Source organism: Syngnathus acus, chromosome 24, assembly GCF_901709675.1.
Source record: "Syngnathus acus chromosome 24, fSynAcu1.2, whole genome shotgun sequence".
Lineage (NCBI taxonomy): Eukaryota > Metazoa > Chordata > Actinopteri > Syngnathiformes > Syngnathidae > Syngnathus > Syngnathus acus.
In genome coordinates this window covers 2895947-2916088 of record NC_051108.1, presented here as the reverse complement: position 1 = coordinate 2916088, position 20142 = coordinate 2895947, and the positions used below count along the sequence as shown (strand labels likewise).

Here is a 20142-nt window from a genome sequence, read left to right as displayed (position 1 = left end):
TCACACACTCCGAGAGATATGTGCAGGCATACATGCACATTTTAAATCTTGCCTCTACAGACTTCAACCCCTCCGGGCATGGCACCATTACACACAGGGCCTCTTGTACAGTACATATTTTTCCAACTAAATTTTCGATAACATTTTTGCATCGTGTGTACCTGCTTCCATTAAAAAAACATTGATTTGACTTCCATCTCTTGGACTTAAAGACTATTAGTGTAGACGTGGACATTTAAAGCAGGTGATCCCTCTCTCGGTCTCCATGCTGCTCTAACTGGCTCTCCCAGCGTAGAACAAAGCATCCTGTCCACATGGATTACTTACATTAACATGGGCAAGAAGAAGACTGTGCTCTTCAAAGAATGGCCTTTTTTGTTGTTGTTGTTATTCTGTAACTATCCAAAGTGGAGCAAGCCTCTTCTCCTTGAAAAAAATAACTTAATGTTATCTTGATATCTATTTGTTATAATTTTCAAATTCTAAGAGGTGTCGTGATGAAAATGTATTCATAGATTGGATTTTGACAATGCAGCCAGTCTTCACATGTTTTCCATTATCAAGGTCCACTAACAGTTCACGGAACAAACACAAACCGTTTTAATTAATTGGCACGTCATTTGGTACGGATGGGCTGAGAGCTTTTCAACATGTCGGAATGTTGAGGGAACAAAGGGAGATGAAGACTATGGTGTGGGAAAGTTCCAGAATTTCAGCCATTTTTCCTATCAGGATATAATAAAAAGATTCAAACCTTTTATCATCTTCTTGTTGTACCATTGGAGTGTACTTTGGCGATCATGTTCAGTGTCTGTCTCAAGGTCTGGCGGACCTGGAAAAGGATGCGTGTATGCTTCAGTGGTGCCCTCTTCTAGTTGTCCTTCCCTAATGGTAAAATGTAAAAAGGCCCTTTGGCAGAATCCATGGCTGAGAAGGAACCAGGACACGGGTCTGGTGTCCCGGGGCAACAGGGCAAAAAAAAATCATCACTCCCCATGAAACTGACACATAGCTGCCCCCCCCCCCCCCCTCCTGTCCTCCACCACCCAGAAAATAATTTTCAGTCTCTTGGGTTTGTATTGAACTCCGCACGCAGCGTACATCTATTCATTATCAGTTTGTTCTGTAGCGAGTGAATAATGAACCCATTTAGTTGTGATCAGCATTCAGTCGCCGCAAATACCGCGAGTTGTTTTCAAGGCCGTGCAGGATTCTTGTATGACAAAAGTGTTTTCTTGTTCATTATATATATATTTTTCCTGACACATTTATACGGAGACGCCGCAGAGCAATTCATGAATTACCGTCCTCAAATCAATGGTCGGGTTTCTCTGACAAGGTCGGGGAACAGTTTCTGCTTACAGGAGACACTTTTGGCTGTCAGATGGAATACAAGTGATAGCCATATTTGTGCAAGCGCGGAAAAACGATACGAGTATGCGTGTTTAACGGGGGGACTCGCGTCCTTGTTCATCATGTGTTTGTGTCATTTTCTGTATTTGGGTTCTTTTCTGACAACACCGCCATTTAGAACATTACAATCCAGTGCCATTAACTCCCTCGTCAAAATGGCGGACAATAAAAGAGTGTTAATCGATTTAGAAAATCAGTTTGAATAATCGTGTCGTGAAGGGAAGTTGTACATCTCAAACTAGCCCGTATATTTGTTTGTTGTCCTCATTGTGAGCATGAACTGAGACAGTGGAACAAAGCCAAAATGGCCACATTGAACAATACTGTCTGGGTTTTCGTGGATGTGTCAGCCCGAGGCACTGTAACCCGAGTTAGAAACCGGTTGGACTCACTCTAAGAACGTTTGAATTTCACAATGGCCACTCCCCGTCTTTAGTCACCACGCACCTACGTCATACGTTTGCTGAATTCAAATCATTTACATTAAGTAACATTGAATTCTAAACCGGTTTTAGAAACAGGGTCAAGCCACTTGGGATATCCAATTGGATTATTTTTTTTTTCCAACCCTCCTACTACCAAATCTGACATCCAAACAAAAATGATTGTTTAACTCAGTAAACCCCTGATGAGATGTTTCTTGCCTGGCTTCTATCTGTTGGATCCCCTCATGTATTTGTTTTGTTTTGAAACATCTGAGATTTGCTTTTTGTCTGTGCTAGGAGTGAGAAGTTACATTTCCACCAGGACTCTAAATGCTATCGTTAGCTATCTTTTGTTGTGAGACAGAACTGTGTCACAAACACAGATAAAAGAGCTCATCTGACAATATATCTTTCATGTTTGGCTTATATAATTAATTTTTTAAGCGGGTCTCACAGGTCCAACAAACATTTTTCCAATTGTTATTTTTGGTGCAGTTTCTTCTTTTAAGTCTATGATTGTATTTATTATTTCCAGTGTTTACAATTTGTTGCCCCCCTCCCGGCTCCACCGCCGTCCCGCTCTGCTGTTTCAGGTTATTCTTTGTATGTTGGTGCGGGGAACCGCTTTTAGCTGGGCCAGGCTTGAACAACAGAAATGCTTCTGCTGCACAAGCACAGGATCGACTAAATCCCACCCGCTGTTCGCCGAGTAAATTGGTCAGCTTTTGGACCAACTGGTCAATTGGAGAGGTCAGCCCGGGCAATTTAGTCTACCCGACAACTGATAGCGATATTTTTCTCCTGATAGTAGGAATCATCCTCATCTCAGGTTTCTCATAATTTACCCCCCTATTTCAATTTGAGTGTGTGGGTTGGCATTTAACGTGGGTTTGTTCTCTGCTTATCTCATCCACTCCAGACCTGTTTTCCAGTCCAAAACCTTAGCTCCGGTCCAATTGGCTTAAAAGACTCACTGCATCCTGTCCGCCCAGTGATCAGCCCATTCAAATCTTCCGCAATGGCGAAAGCATTATGTTGTCGTATTACAGTCACGATTAAAACACGGATGTTAGGGAGATAAAAAGTGATTCATGCTTGAAACGGAAAAAAAAAAAAAGCTAACGTTGCTCCTGAGTCAGTCAGTCAGCATTTTGAGGTCAAGGGTGCGGTAAAAAGGGAGGAGGGAACTAGCTGGTTCAGACATGTCGTTTGGGGATTTCGATACGAAATTACCAGCTGTGCTCTCAGTTCTGAGAGCGGAGCTAAGGGTTGCCAAAGGGCTTAATCGTCCCCCCCTCCCCTCCTCATTCGGAATCATACATAGCTTCTGATGGTGGAGTTTCATGATGCCGTCATCCACTCTCCACTTTGCTGCGGTGGCAAATGTTTACCTTGTCATGCTTGACGGAACACTCCATCATGCCAAATTTCACAATGCCTTCCCGTATTTTATGGCGAGCTGTTGACTGAGCACTTCTAAGTCGTACCACACCGATTAGAGACATCATGTGGGCAACCGGGCTAAGTGTCGACTTTCCTGAGAAGAGGACTGAAATCTGACCCCTCCCGCCACCCCTCCTGGATTTTTTTTGGGTGAACTCACGAGTAGCAAAGGCACAAAAGGGGGGGATGGGTAGTGAAGATAAGCCTCGGGGTCTTTTTCCCCAATCCTGTCTGGTCTCCTCGGCACCAAGAATTGTCCGAGACATAACATTCCAAGGCAGAAGCCTGTCACTCGGTCAAGTTCCTAATAAAATGCATCTTCGATTTGTTTTGAAGCAAACTTTTGTCCAAACCTTCAGAACGAGGCCAAGTTTTGGTCTCAAAACGCTGAAACATGCAGCGAACGAGGTCATAGCTGTTCCAAATAACGACATCAGCCCCTTGGAAGCTTTTTATCAGTATATTACAAATAATGATTACGATTGCTGCAAGTTGTGTCGGAGGGGGAAATAAAAAATGGCTTTAAACCCCAAGAGAGGAACAGGACGAGGTTGAGGGAGGATAGTCGGGAGGGTGGAAAGGGCCAGAAATGAAAAACACACATTTGCTCTTTTACTTTCAATGGAAACTCCTGAATCAGCAGAACACACACTTGTGAGCACACACATCATAGATTCAATTACAGCATTGTGAGATGAAGGAGAAATTCTTCTGCCTTCAGCATTACCAATTAAAGTACAGCTCTGAGTGTGTTCATGTGTGTTTTTCCAGTGCCAGTTGTGTGTATTTGGTTATATGACTGCACATGCTAGCGTGTGTGTGTGTGTGTTGGTTCCCTGGCTTTGATGGCACTGTGCTGCAAGGGCCACTGAAGCGTGACAGGAGAAAGAGCGAGGAGGGCGTGTGTGTGTTCGTAGGAGTGTGTGTCTGCCTCTGATGTCACCTTGTATCATTTCAGGTTAATTTCACCTATTGTCAGACAAGGGGTGCGGAAGACAAAAGCAAAGATGACATGGAGCAAATGATAAGATGGAACTTTGCGCTCAATGTCAATTGTGGGTTTTTGTCTGGGAAGTCTTACGTTTCCGGAACGGGATTTTTGCATGACATCAATTTTTCTGCAATTTGCAAATTAGTGCCATCTGCTTTCAGAGGAACAAAAACATTACAGAAACAGATCAACTTAATTATATGATTATTTTATTTTTTCATTTGTTTGAAACGTGAAAAAAAAAGATTACTGTACACAAATGAAAAGACAAAAAAAATTATATATATATTTATATATAAACTAAAAGAGTAGCAACCAAGATATAACCAAAAAAAGAAACCATAAATCATATTCACATGCCTGAAAAGGAGTGGGAAGAAGTATAACTTAAACTTGGTTAAAGAAAAAAAAGTAAGGCTCGAAACTGAGACCGTATTAAACGAGATGAAGTACTCTGGTGTCATATATACGTATATCGAAGTGATTCGAAATTTATTAACTATCATAATGTTTTTCATCCTAGTGCATAAATAGTCTTTACTTGAACTCTGTTTTTCGGAGTCTTCATCTAAAATGCATTGTTTTCATTTCAAACCAGTGGATGTTATTAAACTATGATGACACCATCCTTCAGTAAATAAATTTCACATGAGTGATGCAGAGGATTTTTATTGTTTTGACTGCGAGTAAGAATGGAGGAGAGGAAATGAATACCAAAAGCATGCAAAAAGCGGGTTTCTGCATTTTGATGCACTCTTGAAGTTTCTCTAATTTCAGATAACTCGAATATTCAACAGCTTCCATCATGCTTCAATATGTTTATAGGAGCAGAAATCAAGATTTAGCAAACGAACCAACTATAACCTATCTCATAAGAGTGATCCAAGTTAATTATGAGCTATTAACATGGTTAACACGCTCTGTTGGAGGCTCCCGTGGGGTAACCTAGATAGAACCGTGTTTCACTTGCGTTTGACCTTTTGGAGGTCGGGGTCATTTACAAATAACTGCAAAATCATTTTGAGTGACAGGGACAAATGTCTTGCCGCCGTTGAAAATTGCACCCGTCCTTTGTCACCGCGCGTATATTGCCCCCTCTGCCCTTGAGCGGTTATCAAATTTCTCTAATTATTTTATTATGCAAATGAGTCGCCATTATTTCATTAGCTAGGCAGCCAATCCCAGAAGCTGATTAGGAAGTGATTAGCATGCAGTCGTTTTCTCTCGCTCAGTGTCCTTGTGAATGGAGTAATGGGCAAGGGGCATAATGACCCCATCTGGATACGAGCTCGTGCTTATACTTTGAAATTTTTCAAACCATACACACATGCTGTTTAAATGTACTTAAAAAGGACGGTATACACTTTTATTGCATCCCATTTTAATTGTTGCTTTTGTTGAGTTTTGCTCAATGTGTGTGTGATCTCATGCCCCTCCCACTTGTAAAGTTTAACATGGTGGGAATTTACCTCATCAATCTCCTGCCATCTGGTATTTCACTTCCCCTCTTGTGTTCCAATTTCAAGTGTAGAAAGCACACGATTGATATACAAACCTTCGAGTAAGTCGATAACATGAGCCCACCATTAAACCTCGTTGTAGCGCAGTGGTGTAGGATTGTACGTTGGTGAGATTTTCTCCAATTTATGTCGTTACATGAGACCGATTTGTTTTGCAATTTGTGATATTATTTGCCAAACGCTCGATGAGACTAAAATCTCTGTTGTGATGAGGAATGAATCGTTGGCATGAACGCCAGTCATCACGTTTGGAGGAAACCAGGCAACGCTCATTACCGTATTTTCCGCACTATAAAGCGCACCTAAAAACCTCCAATTTTCTCAAAATAATCAGGTGCGCCTTATATATGGACCAATATTGAGCCACTACAGCAGGCGTGTCCAAAGTCCGGCCCACGGACCAAATGTACCGTAATTTTCGGACTATAAGTCGCACCGGAGTATAAGTCGCACCAGCCATAAAATGCCCAAAAAAGTGAAAAAAACCATATATATGTATATAAGTCGCTCCTGAGTATAAGTCGCCCCCCCACCGAAACTATGAAAAAAACCGCGACTTATAGTCCGAAAATTACGGTATATATCTTATATATGGACAAAGTTTTAAAATGGGCCATTCATTGAAGGTGCGCCTTATAATCCGCTGCGCCTTATATATGGACAAAGTTTTAAAATGGGCTATTCATTGAAGGTGCGCCCTCTAATCCGGTGCGCCTTGTAGTGCGGAAAATACGGTACCTGACCATATCATCCCCGCAGTTGATGATAGCATGTTGTTTGAAAAAGCTACTCCAAAGTGCTCTTGACCTTAGACTGGGTCGATGTCTTTTCCCAGCACAATAATGACAAGATACAAAGTGGCTTCAGGACTGAATGTTCTTGAGCCCACACTTGAATCCGATTGAACATCTCCGAAGAGATCCAAAAATGGCTGTGCGCACATGCTCTCCATCAAGTCTGATGGATTATAAGCCATGTTGCAAAGAGGAATGAGCAAACCTGTGAATAGTTTCCAGATGCACCATGAATACCTTTTAGACAGTGCTGTATTTGATTCCAATAGATTACATGGCTATACCTTATAAAGTGAAGCTGTCTTGCAAGTCCCTAACCTCAAATCTACACAAGGTTACTGTGGACTCAAAGCAGGGCCATGCACACTTTGCAGAGAACTACCAGACAGCAACATGTAAACTGACGCACAAGCGGCGGGGTCACAAAGTCATCACATTTCAAGATCAGCCGAATTAGCTTCCGAGTTAAGCTGAAAAATGCGTGTTGTCAGTGGCGCACTCCACGCACAAAGTGGCATCTCCACGAATTAAGTCGTTGTGACAAAGACTTAACAAAACCGAACGGAACTGGACTGAAATGCACGGAGCCCGGGCTGGTTTTTCCCCAAAGAACGCCAAGAGGAATGTGATCCAATGCGTCTCGGAGGCCGTGAGTCACAGCCAGCGATGCGGCCGGCAGCCGAAAACAGTCACTTAGTTTGACGTTAACGCGTTTCTCCTGCGGCAGCGGCTGTCTCCTCTTGGTCTCCCACTGGAGCTCCCACTCGGATCGGTGGGGGATCTCAAGGCCTGTCGTTATGCTCGACATCATGGCGCGCTGCAGCCCGCCCGCCCTAGGTCGCCGTAGCGATAAAGCAAGATGTACCAGAAGATGAGATGGTTGAGAACAAAAAGCAAATTTGCATTCTCCACAGCGTTCATGTGAAATTGTCTATTAGTTCATTTGCATTCAAGTTTTCTTTTTTTTTTCCTCACATTTTTTAATCTTGTGCTGAACAATGGATCATTATGATCTGCAAAGCTGGTTATTAGTCACTTAATCAATCATCAGCTGTCATGTTTGGTCTCTTGGTTTGATGAAACCGAATTCTGGATGGTACTTATTGACACCATATTGCAGCTAACATGAGGAGTCATCTAATCCTGGTCCCCACTAACAATTAAAGACTTGTATCAGATGGTACTTAACTTTTCTTTTGTATGATGCCTCGGAGCTGTGTTATTAACACAAACCACGTAACGCTCCGAGGTCAATGAATCAGACGGCCGCTTGTAATCAGCGCGCCATTCCTATCAGCCACGTATCATCGCGAGTTGATTGGGTCTGCTGGCCACCAGGGACAAGCAGCGTCTCTCTGTATTAGCGAGACTTCCTGTTTAGAAGAGTGGGGGGTGCTGTCCCTGTTCCTGCAGCGGCCAGCTCACACACGCCTGCCCAGAGGTGGTGATGGGCTCAGATGATCCGCTTGAAGGCTGCTGATGATTGAGTCAGGGGTGATTGTGTCTAACCTTGATGGATGACTGTTGGAGCTCCCACTCGTGGTGCTCTATTAATCATCTCGGAAATATTACATGGAGATGCATTGCAAAGTTTGGTCGATTACCTTTTGTCTTAATTCAAGCTTGCAGACATTTCTCTCTTCCGCTCCAATGCCCAATCGTTTTTGTTCTGCTTCTACAGGAAGCTGCACGTTTGACGATGGCTTCTCCAAATGTGACTACCAACAAGATCCTTATGACGACTTTGACTGGACTCACATCAACACCCAGGAAGTGCCCTACATATCCCCATACCTGCCCAAAGGTGAGACTACCGTAAATTTCGGACTATAAACTGCGACTTTGTTTCGCAAATTTTGAGTCTTAGCTGGTGCGGTTTATAATCCGGTGCGCCTTATAGTCCGGAAATTACGGTATATATTTTTTTCTTCATTTGCAAATATGTTAAGAATTAGCAATAATGTGGACCCAACCAGTTGAAGAATTTGGTAGTGGCTCCATTTTGTTTTGTATCGCCACGTTTTCTTACTTTGCCGCCATTAAGAGGATATTTCCGTGATATTTGTCCTGGTCTCACATTAGTAAAGCAATTAAAACACATTCTACTCACACTCCCCCCCCCCCCTCTGTAATCTGTTGTGTTTTTCCATGATGGTGATGATGAGGGGGGAATTAAAAATTTCTTGCCTCGGGGTTGAGGGTCTAATTAAGAACAGGAGGTCATTAATCAAAAGAGGGGAACAGGGAAGGTTGCCCACTTTACAATGTGAAAAGTCTCTTAAGTAAAAACACGCGTGCAATGTTGAGTAAGCTGGTCTTGCAAAAAAAAAATGTTTTTAGTAAACCAGTGATCGCAGCTGGAAAAGATTGACTTTGTTACCATGACAACGCAACGCTATATATATGTCTTGCTTATCGTTATTAAAAACCAACCTCTCTGGCATTTAGCTAACTCTTATAGAAGTGTCTGTTAAGTACTCCTGGAAGGGTTTTTGCAATGGCGATAAGACTCATCCGTGTTATCGCCACGAGATTTGGTGTTGGCGCCACGGCACTACGTTGGCTGGCATTTTGCGAAGCGTGCCAGTCGAACATTGACAGGCTGAGACGGCGTGAGTCACCCACCCAAAGTAGGTACTCCTGACTCACGGTGTTGTCAGCGAGCCCCACTTCAAACCTATTTGGCTTCTCGTCACGTCTCTTTTTTTTTTTTTGCCATCTGTGGAGGAGGAGAGTGGAACAACAGGCTTGGAGGTGCAAAAATGCTGTTACTTCAATTTCTTCCAAATAAATATTTATTTATATAGCAGGCTTAATACTAAAAGGAAGATGTTATTGTTGAAGAAAAAGGCGTCATCCGTTTTAACTTCAATTTTCCGGCTCTGATGTGACAGATCTAGGTCTTAATTCCGTCTCAGGGGTATTTTTAGCTTTGTTACTTTGTGTCGTCATTCCATTAATGTCCGTTTTCGACATCAGCCTTTCAAAGACAGGATATTGGCAGTTTTACAGTTTGGTGGTAGAAATGTTCCGTTAACCTCACATACATAAGAGAACGGCATTTTTGTCTTAACGGTTGTTCCCTCCCGAGACTTCATCAGAATCAATTTGTTTTACCTGTTCAAAAAAGTTGCTCCAATTTAGTTGTATCAAGTGAAACCTATCATGCCATGGCATGTGTTGTGACATATCTGGGTCTGTGACTGATCCCTGTATTTTTAGCTAGCACACAAACTTGGCGTCTTCAATCCACCTCGTGTCATCAAGTATCAGAAGGAACAGCAGTGACACCTATTGCGTGTTTTGCAAGACTAATATTAGAGCGTTTCTCAAGACCACGTGCATGGCGTCCAGTTTGGATCAAGCCATTCTGCTTCCTGTTGGTTGTTTTCAAAATTCAAGTAGGATCACTCATTAAAAAAAAAAGTCATTGAGAGACACAACTGTCAGTGTGTAAAGAGAGATGAAACGACCAATGATTGACATACAGTGCTCGTGCGCGCTGCCAATGTACCGTATTTTCCGGACTATAAGGCGCACCTAAAAACATAAAATTTTCTCAAAATCCGACCATGCGCCTTATAGTCCGGTGCGCCTTATATATGGACCAAATTCCTAAATTTAAACTGGCCCGAAGCATTGTGTCATGAAATTAATCATAAGTGGCCCACTGAAGACTATGAATCATGAATCAAAAAGACGATGGATCATTATTTTGTGAATTTAAAGTCATTTGTTGCGTCTGAAGTTGAAATAAAAAAGATAAAATGGAGAATGATTTGATTTGGATTAAAAATCTGACACGATGCATTAATGGTGCGCTTTATAGTCCGCTGCGCCTTATATAAGGACAAAGTTTTAAAATGGGCCATTCACTGAAGGTGCGCCTTATAATCCGGTGCGCCTTATAGTCCGGAAAATACGGTAGACGTTTTTGTATGCTTTAATTAAAAATATGCTACTGTTTGACCTCCCTCCTATTATCGCCGGCAGCAATAGATTATCCGAACAATGACTAGATAATCGCTACTCTCCTATAGCGTGTAGCGTTCATATTGTACCAGAGCTGCCTTTGTCTCGACACAATTTCAGCACAGTATTTTATGCGTCTGCTTAACAACATAGAAATTGTCGGAATATTATTGCATATATCAACCGATGTTCCTTTGTCCAGGTTCCTACATGTACGTGGACGGGTCTCAGCATCATATTGGGGAGCAGGCCAGGTTTCAGCTCCCGGTGATGAAGGAGAATGACACTCACTGTATTGACTTCAACTATCTACTCACCAGCGCTGATGGCTCCACTCCCGGGACGCTTAATGTCCGAGTGAAGGTATTGTATATCTTTATTTCACCAATAATATGTGGAATAATAATGATTATTTTGGTTTGGTTCCTTCCTTGGGTCTGCAGGTTAACAAGGGTCCCCTTGCCAATCCGATCTGGAATGTAACAACATACACCGGTAAGGCACAATGAAATTCTCATGTGGTTAACATTTCTTACAGCGGGGTGACACTTGACCTCTGTTGACTTTTCAGGTAAAGACTGGCTGAAGGCCGAGCTGGCCATCTCCACCTTTTGGCCCAATGAATACCAGGTAAACTGCCGCCTCCTTTTACCACTAACATCTGTGTTTGCTGATTTTTGTTTGTGCAAATGTATTGGAACAGCTGGCAGGAAGTTTTGTCCACTGTTTGATTTTATTGTGTGGGAATTGAAACCGTTGAGTTGGATGATTGGAATAGATTGTGAGTTTTTTTTTTTGCTGTCAAACCAGTTTGGATGTCTAGATAATGACTAAAAAAGTACTTTGAGTTTTTTTTCTTTGGTGTTCACATGGACATAGCAGATGCTACACACAGCTTCAAAAACAAACATCTCATGCTGTGAGGCATGCTAGTGATTTATTTGTGTTGACTGAGGCTCAGGAGGTGACGATCAGGCAAGAAAGACGTAGTGCGAAGCCATGGGGGTTGACCGTGCGCTTGCATTGGTGTCCCCAATTGCTGCATTTATTTTGTTATTTGAAAGTCAGTATGGAAAACAGTCAAGAATATATGTGTACGTTTTGGCAAATTTTAGAGGTTGGTGTCGTTTGCAGATATCGAAATAGTTGAAGGGTGTCGCTGCAGATGAGTGTCAGTGCCAGGGCATGCGCAAACACTTCCTGATTGAAATATGTAGCCTTGGGACCCAATCTTGGGCGCGACTGTAAAGTGAAGGGTGGAAGAATCTTCCAAATGACCCATCTGGTGCCCATGCCTCACCCATCTCCCCCCCCCCCCCGGTGACCGAGGGGAGAAGTAAACGCAAGTGTCAACATGTTGTAATTGAACGTAATCAATTCTTGTTTGCTGAGGGCTTACGGAGTTTTTTCAGGGTATGAAACAGGTTCTTTGGGTGGAGGTGATGATGCCACCGTCTCATGTTCAAACATGCTTCTGTTGGCATTTCAGCTTGCATGATAATGAGGCTGGGGAGGTAAACGCCCGCACTTGCACAAACGATAGATTCTCCAATGATCAGATTCATATTTTAGCTTTTGCGTGTGCTCCTGTGAGTCGTTTTGAGTTGGTCGAAGCCAAGGCAGCTGTGAAAGCGTGTTCTCGCCGAGGGTGATGAATGACAGCAACTGGTTCTTTCCCTCTTACATGTTCAGTACTCAAAATTGTCCATACATGTGAATGGTTGTTGCAAAAAATGCAATTGATATTTGTTAGTAGAGCCAAAAAAACATTTCCAAAGACTCCAATTTCTGTAAATCATCAGCGTCATTATTTTCTATTGCAGTATTTCTGACTTCTTCCCTATTTATTTTAAAAATAACTTGCTGGTATATTACTTCTATATAGTGTCGAAACGGCGATTTATCGTCTCCCCTGCCATGGTATGTGTCAAATTGGAGGTCACATTGGCCTCGCAGTCTGGCCACATTAATGCAGATTGGGAAAAAGAAACCGTGAGAATGCAATGAAATGGGAAAGCGTAAAGAGAGAAGGAGCGAAGCGGAATGAGAAGCATACAGTGTATATACTAAGGTTTATTCTTCTGCCTTTCCCGCAGTGGCTTCTATTAGTTTTTTTTAATCATTTATCTGTCAGGTGTTTTATGTGTACCGAAGGAGATTACTGTGGTCCAACAGGAAGAACTATTAATCTTGGCGGGTTGTTGGACTGAATATATAAATCCAAGCAGCAAGAGAGGTAGTCATATTGTTATCTAGCCCTCCTCAGGGGTGTTCGCCAACTTCATCTCGTTGTAACTTTTGTACCTCGATTTCATGTAAACAGCAACACACTTAAAATACCGTAAATTTCGGACGATAAGACTTTTTTCGCAAATTTTGAACCCGGAATCACGTGTTCTAGCTGGTGCGGCTTATAGTCCGAAAATTACGGTAGTTAAAAAAAAAAGATAATAAATAATGGTAATAAATAAATAAATTATTTCTATATGCCTAATGCCCCCCCCCCCCTTCTCTGCCCACAGGTCATATTTGAAGCGGAGGCATCGGACAGGAAAACCGGCTTCATCGTTATAGATGACATTCAGGTGCTCAGCTACCCATGCGGTGAGTCATTAGCATGCCGGCAATTAGTTGTAGTTCGCTGAGTCGACGCTTATAGCTTCGGCCACTAATTAGACTGAACCGGGGATGGTTTCTGTCGCAGTCGAACGGACAGATAAGTGGGAATGAGCGGAAGGTGACTCGGGGAAGGCAGGGATGCGGCAAGAGGAGACATGTTGTAAAAACACGGGAGGGAAGACGGCGAGGAGGGAGAAATTGGGATGGGTGAAGCGGGAAATGAAACGGTATTAGGTCAATGGTGGAGACGGAAGATTCTGACCACTCAGCTCTCTTTCTCTTAATGCACACACACCCGCACACACACGCGCAGTGAACAGTAGCCGACTTGTCCTGCGCTGACAGCAAAGTGATGAGGGTCACGCTCCTTTTTAAATTCACGTTACGTTCTAACCCCCTCTTGCTGTTTCCGCACTGCCACTCGTGCACGTGTGCAAGTTCATCCAAAAAAAAAAAAACTCGACGGGCAGGAATGAAAGCAATCCAAGCCCTTTGCCGGCATGCGTCGAGTCGCCCGGCCTGACTCGTAAAAAGACTTATTGATTTGGAAGTCATAATACTCGAATGTACCATTCGTACCCTGGCTCTGTTTGAGGTTGTCAAATTTTGTCAGTAAAGTGACCTGGAAGTGGTGCGAATGAATATTAAGAGAGGAGCAACTCTTAATCGAGAGCGGCAACTTCCACAGTAGAAGCATTCATTCTTCACAGCTGCATTTCAGGACACACACACACACAGGTTTGTGTGTCTGTGTGTGTTTGTGTGTTTTCAGCTGTTATCTATGATTGCAATCGCCTCCCTGGAATAAAAATAGACTCACAGCCTCTTCGGGGGGTTCAAAAGGCTTATTCCATACCTTAGTGTGGTGCTTAAGTATTAGAAGCTGTGACATTGTGACAGCGATCTTAGCAGCCAGTGGCAATGTTGGGCTGCGGGAATCTTCTGACTCCTCTAAAATCTAATCGCGGTAATAGGGAACATATCGCCACGGGTTCGAAAATGTCCTAAAGTGTACGGATTGTTTGTACCTGTGCTGTGTCTTTGTGGGAACTTGCAAAGGGTTATTAACCAATGTGGTTTGATTTATTTCAGATAAATCCCCTCATTTTTTGCGTCTCGGAGACGTTGAGGTCAACGCCGGTCAGAACGCCACCTTTCAGTGTATCGCTACCGGGCGAGACACATCCAACAGTAAACTCTGGCTGCAGGTAAAGACACGCAAGAATACTTGCTTCCATGATCAAGATTGTTCAACTCGTTCCCCATCTTGGCTCCATAGCGGCGAAACGGAAAAGATATCCCCGTGTCTCAGCGAAAGAACATCAACCACCGACGATTCTCTGCCTCATTCCATCTCAACGAAGTCACCAATCAGGATCAAGATCTGTATCGCTGCGTCACCCAGTCGGAGCGCGGATCGGGGGTGTCGAACTTTGCCGGTCTTATCGTCAGAGGTGAGGGTTCATTTAAAACCGGTATCATGGATCTTCTGTCTTTGCCCGATCGAAAAATGTATCTGGAATAATATTGACTCGTGTGCCTGCGCCTGCGTGTTATGCGTGCTTCATCTGTCATGTGCAAGTTGACATGTGGTTAATAGGATGTCACCCATGTGTGCTTGCCACAAGATTCTTTATTCATTGACATTGAATCGCTATCCATATTCAGATTATCTCCCAGGCAGGGCAGGGCTAAAGGCAAGAGGCATCCCGGAGTGACAGAAAGGGAGGGGGCGAGGAGAATCGAGAGGGAAGGGAGGGTGGAGGGGGGAAAAAGGTAAATGTAAATAGTCGGCTCATTATCCAGAGAATATACAGTGCTCATATCAGAATAATGTCTGAATATGTAAACGGAGGGCTCGTAGTTGTTATTCTGCAGATGATGTTGGCAGTGGTGGAAGAAATCACGACGTTTTAATAAGAAGAAAGATGAAGTTGACTCCAAAGAAAGACAGCATTTTTTATTTTTTTAAATTTAATATGTGACAGATGTAAAAAAAATAATAATAATAAAGGGTAAGTGAGCTGCGCGGCAGGGTTCTCGTGTCTAATCATGACTGCCACCCATCTAGATCACGATAATGATGAAAATACATTCAGGCTCAGCAAGTGAATGGTACACTTGAAATCAAGGGGCTCTTGCATGCTGTGAAAAAGATGTTTGTGCATCTCTGAGGGATATAAGCAAAAAAAATAAAAAATAATCCCATCTGGATGTGCGAAGGGTATCACAATAAAGAAATGACAGCAGCTAGCGTGTATGTGCACGGGGCGCCACTTCATGTTTATTTATTAGGAATGAGAAGCTGAGGGGAAATCAAAGAAATATTGAACTTTTTTTTTTTTTTTACCTATTAATAAAGTATGCACTTTGAATATGTATGCAGTACATATGTACATGGACGGAATCTGCATTAATACCGTGTTTACACTGTTTTTTCCCGTTTTCAAATATATTGTGAGATCGACCGAGTTTGCGGGGAAATTAAGATATGACAAATGAAATGCCTGCAAGCAAGTGCACACAGGCCCAGTCCACATATCTGCTCCGGGCTTGTCAAGAACATTCCCAAAGTAAATGTTGGGAAGTCTTAAGAAAGTGAAAGAACCTTTTATTGTGTGTGCTTAGTAATCATATTGGAGTTTGTCAGTTGTTGTTGTTGTCTTATAGTCTTGCCCTCTGGTTCCGACAATGACACACACACACACACACACACACTGCAATGCCAGCTTGCATTATATGCAAGCCATGGCCTGAAAAACTCCTGCAATATTATTGTCACACACACATACATGCGTGATTCCATACAGATGTCCTATATTGTCCCGGCCTGTCGTGGACAACTTCTTTTTTGGTTGCTCTTACAACCTCAAACATGCTTACTCATCCAAATGATAGTGACAGCTGGAGCTCCAGGTGCTTCAAGAGCAGCTTTCCGCTTGTTGATCGTCACTGCCAGACGCACATCCTCTGCTGTTGCGGAGGTCAAATGTCCGTCTCGAGTACTTTGTGAAGACTAAATTTTAGCTGCGCCTTATAGTCGGGAAAATACGGTAATTTACATGTGACCCCGAAAATGGATTCACACATGATTAATAATCCAAAAGATTGTGACAACAAAGTCGTCTCGTCACAACAACACCATTCATCATTTTTAGGTCAACTGTACAAATGTCAAATAATGAGAAAACAAAAAGAAAATCCAAAGCAAGACTTCAGCTCTGTTTTCTCCCGAGTCGCACGATGACCCACTTAAACGTCGTCCTGCTTTATTTATCTTTTCATTATTTATGTTTTAGGTTTCAAAGTGGCACACAAATTTGAATTCTCATTAACATACAGATTGAACTATTTATGAATCTTTTGCTTTTTATTTCCCCATCATGTTGTTTTTTGTTTGATTTGACGCAGTCGCGAGTTGACACGTTGCGGACGTCATGGGTTTTCTGAACTAGCTTCAACATTCATTATCTGAATTCAGGCTAGCAAACTGTCAAACGGCAGTGTTTCATATCTTTTCAGCCTGACAGCCGCATTCAACACAAACAAACACGCATGTGCACACGAGAAGAGATGAGGAATAAAAATCCTGAGCATAACATTTATTGATGCGGTTCTGCTTATTGTGCGACTTGATTATTTGAAACCATTCAAAACAAAATAAATCACATTTCCCTCACGTTTGTAGTCGCCACTGCTATTCAAAGCCTTTTTTCGGATGCCTTCTTCTGAAGGTACATCGTCTTTTGATGAGCTGCATATCAAAAAGTTGCTTTAAGATTATGATCATTAGAATTCAATGCAGCCACCGGTATACAAGGAAACACAAGCGATGCATAAAACATCACCTCTGCAAGCTGCCGTTTGAAAATAAATCTAAATGATGTAATGTGCAGCACTTTATAAATACAATGTAGCAGGATATTATTAATACTGGGAAACAAGAAATTGGTGAATTAGCTTGATTTTTTTTATATATTTTTTTATAAGGTGTTATGAAAGAAACTCATTTGTAACATTTCCACAATCAGATTACCGTAATTTTCAGACTATAAGCCGCACTGGACTATAAAATAAACTTCATGATTCAGGGTTCAAAATTTGAGAAAAAAGTAGCGGCTTATAGTCGGACATTTACGGTAATTAATCCTGCATCTTTTCCAAGACTGTATCACCGCGACTGTCATGTATCCCCAGACTCCCCCCCGTTCCTTTTTGTTGTTTCTTTGTTTTAGTGTCATTCCCATGTGACTCTCTGAATCTTTCTTGATGTTGATCCTATTCATTGTTTTTCTCTCCCCAGAGCCTCCGCACCCCATCGCCCCACCGCAGCTGCTCGGCGTCGGGCCTACCTACCTGCTGATTCAGCTCAATGCCAACTCCATCTTTGGAGATGGTCCTATTATACTCAAAGAGGTGTGTATATATATATTTTTTTAGGATAGTAAATCTGTAACCAAGCTTTTTGTGTTCTGATCTCATTTCAAAACATAACAGGAATATATTTCATGTTGAATTTTTCCAAAGGTGGAGTACCGCATGACGTCAGGCAGTTGGATAGAGACCCATGCAGTCAACTCCCCCAATTATAAATTATGGCATCTCGACCCCGACACCGAGTATGAGATCAGAGTCTTACTCACCCGACCGGGAGAGGGCGGGACAGGCAAAGCCGGACCGCCGCTCATCACACGGACAAAATGTGCAGGTAGGAAACAATGAAAAATAATATACAATCAAAAAATGGAATTAATTGAAGATCATATCCACAACGCTCTTCAACTTGCTCCAGATTCATGTCTTCCACTTCATCCCTCCCTCCCCTCTTTTCTCATTCCATATTATTCTCCCAGTGGATCAATAGACAGAGGGCAGAAACCCTGTCTGACATTTGTAGAAATAAACGTGTGAAATAAAAACACAGCTGGCCTGAGGGGGGAGGGGGGGGGGCAGAGCGAGGGGGGGGGACTCAGAAGAAAAAGCAATGAGAAACAGAATGAGGCGGGCAATGATGGGAGATGATGAAAATACACAGGAGTGAAGGAGCACGAGCGGCGAGACGGGGGCTGTGAGAATGATGAAACTTGTGAAGGAAAATGAAAAAGAGATGAAAATTCATAACTGCGGGGCCTGACTGATGTCCGCCAACCGATGTTTTGCGTGTTTACGGAAAGCGAGGAACTTCCCTCGCTGTATTGAGCAGTTTCTTTTTGGGATGGAATGTAAATTAATCGTTTGCGTGAACGATGGTAACTCATTAAAATCGACACAATGCGTGGCTATCAGTTCATCAGCACACAATGAATTCACTTGAAATGAAGCCCTTTGTTCACTAAGTAGTAGACATTTGCTTGGGCTAAGAATTATTATAACTGAGATTTGCATCAATAGTTTTTTTTTTTTTATGAAATTTTGGAACCAACATTTTTTTGTACAGATGTGATTAGTTGATTTGAATGAAAATGTTGCCTTTGCCTTCCCTGTTTGCTTAAGTTTGTCTCATCCCGCCCCCTGTAGTTTGTGGAATATTTAAAGCGAAACTTTAAAGGCAAATGCAAAATAAACATAAATATAACAGGCAACTTAAATAAATAGCTGAATCCACTTGTGTTAATTACAAAGTCATCAATGTTGAGATGACAGTAATTATTCCGTCATCATTTTATTTTTTTTATCTCGCACACACACACTTCTCTCGATTTTTCCCTCTGTGGTGATTTATTGCTCTTGTCTGAAGAGTGAAAAATAATAGTGTTGGAGTGAAGAGTTTGTGGCTGATGAAGTAGCTTTTAATCCAAAAGTCTGAACCTCCATAGTGAGACACACACACACAGAGTAGAGGGGAGTCGCAGTATTTCTGCTATTGCCGCACAAGCTCAGCATCACATGGATTAATCGAAAAAATGGAAGCGCAAAAGTCTCATCTCTCTCTTTACAGGAGCCACACTCGAATACTGGATACTACATCACTTGTGCTTCTTTATAGTTGAGTCGGGGGTAGGGTTCATTTTAGTCGAAGACCCTTGGAAAAAAAAAAAATACACTGTACCTTTAAGGGAATTAAACCCGCTCAGAGACTGCAGATTTAATAACCGAGTTGATAAACAGGGGTTTCATTTTTTTGACTACCTGTCGTAAGAACACCCGACGATGAAATCTTGCAAATCTGCATCTTGAAGGCCCAAAAGAGAGGCGGAGATGTGAGTTCCTAATACGGAAGGAATGACTTTCATTTCTTCCTCGTGACAGTGGAAGGATTACCAAGAACTAATTGGACAGATTAACTCGAATTTGGCCCCATCTCCCGGCAACCTTTTCTGCTTCCTCCCACTCCTATCCTTCTTCAAATGCATTTTTTTTTGTTGTTGTTGATTCCATGGGCCTCTGGCTACATACAGCCTGGTTTCTTCTCCCAAGGCTTTCCGTTGAGATTATTTGTTGTTGTTTTGTTTTATCCTCAGTGTACTTCCATTTCATTTCGCTTCATTCCACCGCTTTTGTTTTGTGTTGTTTAATACCAACCTCTGGGTTGGGCTGATAGGACGCTCGCCGTCCTTGGTGTTATTGTTGGGTGTTTATTGGCATTGTTGTTTTTCCAAAGCTCCCGACTGTGGAGAACAAAGCCTTTTTAGTTCCAACATGAATCCAACCGTTTGTCTGTACCGGAGGAGGGGGAAAGGGGACAAGGCAGCCTCTGTGTTTTTTTTCAGTGGACCAGGTCCCGTCTGACTTTGGGCCACGTTCCAGACTTTTTATCTTTCCTTTGCTCCCTTTTGCCTCGGTTTAATTTTCTCTCTTAAACGACTTGGTTATTTCTTGAGTAAATAGATGTGGATGAGCAACGTTATTGCTTGGGAAATAAGCAGAGCTTTGTTTGGTTTGGATGGAATGAACTCAAGTGCAAACGCTATCATTCAAAAAAAGATCGAAGTTGATGATGAAACTTGGAAAATAGAAAATAATAA

At 42.4% G+C, this 20142-nt stretch overlaps 1 protein-coding gene across 22 annotated transcripts in view; it reads left to right on the top strand.

The window, feature by feature from the left end:
• The window catches only part of ptprk (protein tyrosine phosphatase receptor type K), a 52504-nt gene that overhangs the window by 11920 nt on the left and 20442 nt on the right, over nt 1-20142 (top strand). For all 22 annotated transcript variants that reach the window (XM_037245391.1, XM_037245406.1, XM_037245405.1 and 19 more), the window contains 9 exons: nt 8268-8390; nt 10761-10921; nt 11002-11053; nt 11130-11188; nt 13081-13162; nt 14270-14385; nt 14457-14631; nt 17481-17593; nt 17705-17885. In XM_037245391.1, coding sequence (XP_037101286.1) covers nt 8268-8390; nt 10761-10921; nt 11002-11053; nt 11130-11188; nt 13081-13162; nt 14270-14385; nt 14457-14631; nt 17481-17593; nt 17705-17885 — 1062 coding nt within the window. The remainder of the gene's footprint in view (nt 1-8267; nt 8391-10760; nt 10922-11001; nt 11054-11129; nt 11189-13080; nt 13163-14269; nt 14386-14456; nt 14632-17480; nt 17594-17704; nt 17886-20142) is intronic.